Genomic DNA, 6,370 nt, shown 5'->3' with positions numbered 1-6,370 from the left:
ACCTGAGCTCAATTCTGAGTCTCATAGCAAAGGGTCTGAATACTTATGTAAATATGGTATTTCTGTTTTAAAATTGTAATAAATTAGCAAAATTCTTAAAGAAAACTGCCTTCGCTTTGTCATTATGAAGTATTGTGTGTAGATTGCTGAGGATTTTTTTTAAATTGAATCAATTTCAGAATAACGTTGTAACGTAACAAAATGTGGGAAAATCCAAGGAGTCTGAATACTTTCTGAAGGCACTGTATGCTTTCTCACAGACTGTGAGTCAAACAGACATACAGACACACCCCTTTGTGCCTTGTCTGTGGGAAGGCAGTCTGCCGTGGGGGTCTGTCAGGACAGCAATAGACATTGGGGGCTGCCCAGATATGGACATACACTATGGGAAAGAAGCTTTGCCAAGAGTCCTCCAGTAAAACATAGAGTGGATGAATCTGAGAGCGAGTGTGTGTGTGTGTGTGTGTGTGTGTGTGTGTGTGTGTGTGTGTGTGTGTGTGTGTGTGTGTGTGTGTGTGTGTGTGTGTGTGTGTGTGTGTGTGTGTGTGTGTGTGTGTGTGTGTGTGTGTGTGTGACTGGTAGAGTTATATGTTATGGTGAGAATGCGTGTGTGTTTGGGGGATCTGAGAAATAAGTCTGTCTGAAGAGATGAGTCTTCAATTTAGTGCCTTTCCATATGTGCTCAGAATCAAGGCAAACATAATCTCTTCATATCTTTTTGTCTTTCATCCTATTTCTTTCTATTTTCTTATCTCTCCCCTTTCTCTCTCACTCCACCCTCCTCTCCACCACCCTTGCCCCCCCCATTTCTATCCCTCCCCCAACCCCTCTACCACTCTAGCCATGTGGTGGTAATTTATATACTGTGTGAGTGATTAGACTTCTACATTCCAAACCTGGAGCATGTCCCAAATGTCCATTTAAGCAGAAGAGGGAGGGAGAGCAAACACCCCTTGCGACTTACTGACGCACATTCACACACACACACACACACACACACACACACACACACACACACACACACACACACACACACACACACACACACACACACACACACACACACACACACACACACACACACACACACACACACAGGTTATCTTATCAGTCTCTCTTATTGAATATTCCACCACTAGACATGTGTAACTGCTGCCCTCATTTTCCATCTCACTAATCTTGATAGCTTAGTAAGTGAGCAATATTCATCTGCTGCCATTTGCTTAAATTTGCTTCCTATTTTCTGATAGTGGAAGTACTTGCACTTGTAAGTAGCTCGGTAAAGTATCTCCTTGCAGTATAGCGGCCATGTTACTTTGTTTTTGGGGCTGTCTGACTTTCTGTTGCTCTGTGTTTTTAGATGAAGTTGTGACCTGAATGCGGAAGAAAGCTGAGTGATATGGATAACATGGAGCAGTGTGGACCAGTCACCAACAGAGGGTGGTGTTCTACAGCCCATCGTCACATACTGGACCAACCATCGGACTCCTCATCACCCCTTCACTCAGAGGACCTGTGATACACTGACCTCTCCATCCAGAAACCAATGCAATTGGACATATACATATATATCAAATATACACAAACATACCAAGGAAAATAGCTCAAACACACAGATGAATCTCCATCCACGTACATCAGTATGGATACAGCCACACCCAGATGAAGCTTCTCTAAAGGATTTATCCACTAGTCCGGACTGAGTTGTTGTAGGGCAGGGGTTAGGGTTGGGACTGGGTGTAAGGGAGGGGTTAGGGTTGGGACTGGGTGTAAGGGAGGGGTTAGGGTTGGGACTGGGTGTAAGAGAGGGGTTAGGGTTGGGACTGGGACTCCAGTGAGGATGTTGTCTATGGTGATACTCGGTGTTTTTCTGTCCCTGCTCATCCTGCTGACAGTGTGTGGTAACGTCCTGGTTTGTCTGGCCGTCTGCGCCACACGACGTCTCCGCTGCCTCACCAACTGTTTCATCGTCTCCCTCGCCATCACTGACCTGCTGCTTGGCATGCTTGTCCTGCCTTTCTCCGCCCTCCTCCAGCTCAGCGATTGGCCTCTGGGGCCGACCATCTGCAACATCTACATCTCATTGGATGTTATGTTGTGCACCGCCTCTATCCTCACGCTATTGGCCATTAGCCTGGACCGCTACCTGGCCGTGACCGCGCCCCTTAGATACTCCTCACTAGTGTTGCCGAGGCGAGTTGCCTTTGCTATGGCGTTGGTGTGGGCGGTGTCGCTAGCAGTGTCATTCCTGCCAATCCACCTGGGATGGAACACGGTGGACGGCAACGTGCAGAATCGCGGCCAGGGGGACAACATGACAGAGTGTAACTTTGAGCTGAACCCATCGTACGCTGTCGTGGACTCCTCCTTAACCTTCTACCTCCCCCTGCTGATCATGTGCTGGACCTACCACCGTATTCTTCGCATCGCTCGGGCGCAAGCCAGGCGCATCATCCAGGCGCGCCCCAGACTTAACAACAACAACAGCTCCTCGTCAGCCCCTCGTCAACTCACCTCAGTAACAGCGGTGGCTCTACGGGAACACAAAGCCACAGTGACTCTAGCAGCAGTGATCGGGGTCTTCGTGGTGTGCTGGCTGCCCTACTTCACCCTGTTTACCATTATGGGTCTGAAGAAGCAGAACTACCCAGCAGCCTACCCAGTGGTGCAGTGGCTGGGGTACATCAACTCAGCTCTGAACCCTTTGCTCTACGCTGCCCTAAACAGAGACTTTAGGTCCGCCTACGCCCGCCTGCTGCGCTGTGGTTACTACGGCTACGGCAGGGGGAGGGGCCGGCCACCGTACCCCAACACATTCATGACAGGTAAAAGGAACAAGGGAAAAGACAACATACACTGGGAAGGAACATACACAATAACTCAGAACTCCAAAAGCCTTTTTTTTCTGGTGTCTAATCAAATCAAATCACATCACATCAAACTTTATTTGTCACATGCGCCAAATACAAGTGCAGACCTTACCGTGAAATGCTTACTTACAAGCCCTTAACCAACAGTGCAGTTCAAGAAGAGTTAAGAAAATATTTACTAAATAAACTAAAGTAAAAAATAATAATAAAAAGTAACACAATAAAATAACAATAACAAGGCTATATAAAGTGGGTACCGGTACCGAGTCAGTGTGCAGAGGTACAAGTTAGTTGAGGTAATTTGTACATAGGTAGGGGTGAAGTAGATAATAAACACTGAGTAGCAGCAGTGTACAAAACAAATGGGGGGGGTTCAGGTCAATGTAAATAGTCCGGTGGCCATTTGATTAATTGTTCAGTAGTCTTATGTCTTGGGGTTAGAAGCCGTTTGGTCCTAGACTTGGAACTCCAATTCCGCTTGCAGTGTGGTAGCAGAGAGAACAGTATATGACTTAGGAGACTGGAGTCTCTGACAATTTTATGGGCTTTCCTCTGACATCGCCTATTATATAGGTCCTGGATGGCAGGACGCTTGCCCCAGTGATGTACTGGGCAGTACTCACTACCCTCTTTAGCACCTTATGGTCAGATGCCGATCAGTTGCCAGACCAGGCGGTGAAACAACCGGTCAGAATGCTCTCGATGGTGCAGCTGTAGAACTTTTTGAGGATCTGGGGACCCGTGCCAAATCTTTTCAGTCTCTTGAGGGGGAAAAGATTTTGTCGTGCCCTCTTCACCACTGTCTTGGTGTGTTTGGACCATGATAGTTTGTTGGTGATGAGGACACCAAGGAGTTTGAAACTCTCGACCCGCTCCACCACAGCCCCGTCGATGTTAATGGGGGCCTGTTCGGCCCGCCTTTTCCTGTCGTCCACGATCAGCTCCTTTGTCTTGCTCACATTGAGGGAGAGGTTGTTGTCCTGGCACTACACTGACAGTTCTCTGACCTCCTCCCTATAGGCTATCTCATCATTGTCAGTGATCAGGCCTACCACTCCGGTGTCGTAAGCAAACTTAATGATGGTGTTGGAGTCTTGTTTGGCCACACAGTTATGGGTGAACAGGGAGTACAGGAGGAGACTAATTACACACCCCTGAGGGACCCCAGTGTTGAGGATCAGCATGGCAGATGTGTTGTTGCCTACCCTTACCACCTGGGGGTGGTCCGCCAGTAAGTCCAGGATACAGTTGCAGAGGGGGGGTGTTTAGTCCCAGCTTAGTGATGAGCTTCGTGGGCACTATGGTGTTGAACGATGAGCTGTAGTCAATGAACAGCATTCTCACATAGGTGTACCTTTTGTCCAGTTGGAATAGGGCGGTGTAGAGTGTATTTCAGATTGCGTCATCTGTAGATCTGTTGGGGCGGTACACAAATTGGAGTGGGTCTAGGGTTTCCGGGATGATGGGGTTGATGTGAGCCATGACCAGCCTTTCAAATAAGTCCATGGCTACCGACGAGAGTGCTGCAGTGGCTTGCAAAAGTATTCACCCCCTTGGCATTTTTCCTATTTTGTTGCCTTACAACCTGATATTAAAATTCATTTTTGGGGGGGGGGTTGTATCATTTGATTTATACAATATGCCTACCACTATCACCAATATTTTTTATTGTGACACAAACAAGAACAGACAACTTGAGCGTGCATAACTATTCACCCACCCAAAGGTCTCAGCTTTGACTAGGCCATTCCAAGACATTTAAATGTTTCCCTTAAACCATTTGAGTGTTGCTTTAGCAGTATGCTTAGGGTCATTGTCCTGCTGGAAGGTGAACCTCCGTCCCAGTCTCAAATCTCTGGAAGACTGAAACAGGTTTCCCTCAAGAATTTCTCTGTATTTAGCGCCATCCATCATTCCTTCAATTCTGACCCATTTCAATTTCCCAGTCCCTGCCGATGAAAAACATCCCCACTGCTGCCACCACCAATCTTCACTGTGGGGATGGTTGTCTCGGGCTGATGAGACGTGTTGGGTTTGCACCAGACATAGCGTTTTCCTTGATGGCCATAAAGCTCAATTTTAGTCTCATCTGACCAGAGTACCTTCTTCCATATGTTTGGGGAGTCTCCCACATGCCTTTTGGTGAACACCAAACGTGTTAGCTTGTTATTTTCTTTAAGCAATGGCTTTTTTCTGGTCACTCTTCCGTAACGCCCAGCTCTGTAGAGTGTATGGCTTAAAGTGGTCCTATGGACAGATACTCCAATCTCCACTGTGGAGTTTTGCAGCTCCATCAGGGTTATCTTTGGTCTCTTTCTTGCCTCTCTGATTAATGCCCTCCTTGCCTAGTCCATGAGTTTTTGTGGGCGGCCCTGTCTTAGCAGGTTTGTTGTGGTGCCATGTTCTTTCCATTTTTTAATAATGGATTTAATTGTGCTCCGTGGGATGTTCAAAGTTTAAGATATTTTTTTATAACCCAATCCTTATCTGTACTTCTCCACAACTTTGTCCCTGGCCTGTTTGGAGAGCTCCTTGGTCTTCATGGAGCCGCTTGCTTGGTGGTGCCGCTTGCTTAGTGGTGTTGCAGCCTCTGGGGCCTTTCAGAACAGGCGTATATATACTGAGATCATGTGACAGATCACGTGACACTTAAATTGCACAGAGGTGGACTTTATTTAACTAATTATGTGACTTCTGAAGGTAATTGGTTGCACCAGATCTTATTTTGGGGCTTCATAGCAAAGGGGGCGAATACATATGGGCTCACAACTTTTCAGTTTAAAAACAAAATGTATTCTTTGAAACAAGTACTTTTTTTCCCTTCACCAATTTGGACTATTTTGTGTATTTCCATTACATGAAATCCAAATAAAAATCCATTTAATTTATTACAGACTCGGTCAATGGTGAGACTGTGTGGACAGAATATACAATTATTGTCTTCTGGTCTTGTATCCCTCTCAGGTGGGGGGAAAGTATGTGGAGGGGAGGTGGATCTGCTGTGTGGACACACCTCTTCCTGCAGGGCGGGGCCAAGTGAGACAGGTATGATGCTACAGGAAGTCAGCAGAGGAACGGCCACGCTGTCTCCTCAGCACAGCAACGGCAACGACAGGTAATAGGACATCACTACTGAGCTAAAAAATAAGCACAAAATTATCTGTATAATAATTTGTATTATTAAACAGTTGATACCTTATACCATTCTGTGTCCTGTGTGTCAGATCCTGCTGACCCTGCATCTAACTGTGAGGAGGACTCAGTGTCCCACCAGTCATGTACGCTGAGCCCAGCCAGCCTGACCCACACACCTAGCCCAGGGGTCAATCACATCACTGACAAGTAAGACACACCCTGAAGTTATTCATGAGTTCATAAGAAGGCCATGGATGAAAGCCAAAACTTCAATCTTGTAATAGTTACACAAATAACATAAGATGTTCTTTTTTTTTACGGTGAGAAAACAGTGCGCCTTTTTCCTTTCCAATAAAATGTTCATA

General features: G+C 46.5%; 1 protein-coding gene across 1 annotated transcript; it reads left to right on the top strand.

Annotated features, from left to right (window-relative positions):
* Positions 1-1,840: 1,840 nt before the first annotated feature.
* On the top strand, positions 1,841-5,989 carry LOC135527228 (histamine H2 receptor-like). The gene is made up of 2 exons (XM_064955834.1): positions 1,841-2,825; positions 5,835-5,989. The coding sequence occupies exons 1-2, from the start codon at positions 1,841-1,843 to the stop codon at positions 5,987-5,989; spliced, it is 1,140 nt and encodes a 379-aa protein (XP_064811906.1).
* Positions 5,990-6,370: the final 381 nt, after the last annotated feature.

This window comes from Oncorhynchus masou, chromosome 32 (assembly GCF_036934945.1).
Source record: "Oncorhynchus masou masou isolate Uvic2021 chromosome 32, UVic_Omas_1.1, whole genome shotgun sequence".
Taxonomy (NCBI): domain Eukaryota; kingdom Metazoa; phylum Chordata; class Actinopteri; order Salmoniformes; family Salmonidae; genus Oncorhynchus; species Oncorhynchus masou.
Note: the sequence above shows the minus strand (reverse complement) of the source record. Positions and strands in the feature narration are given on the sequence as shown.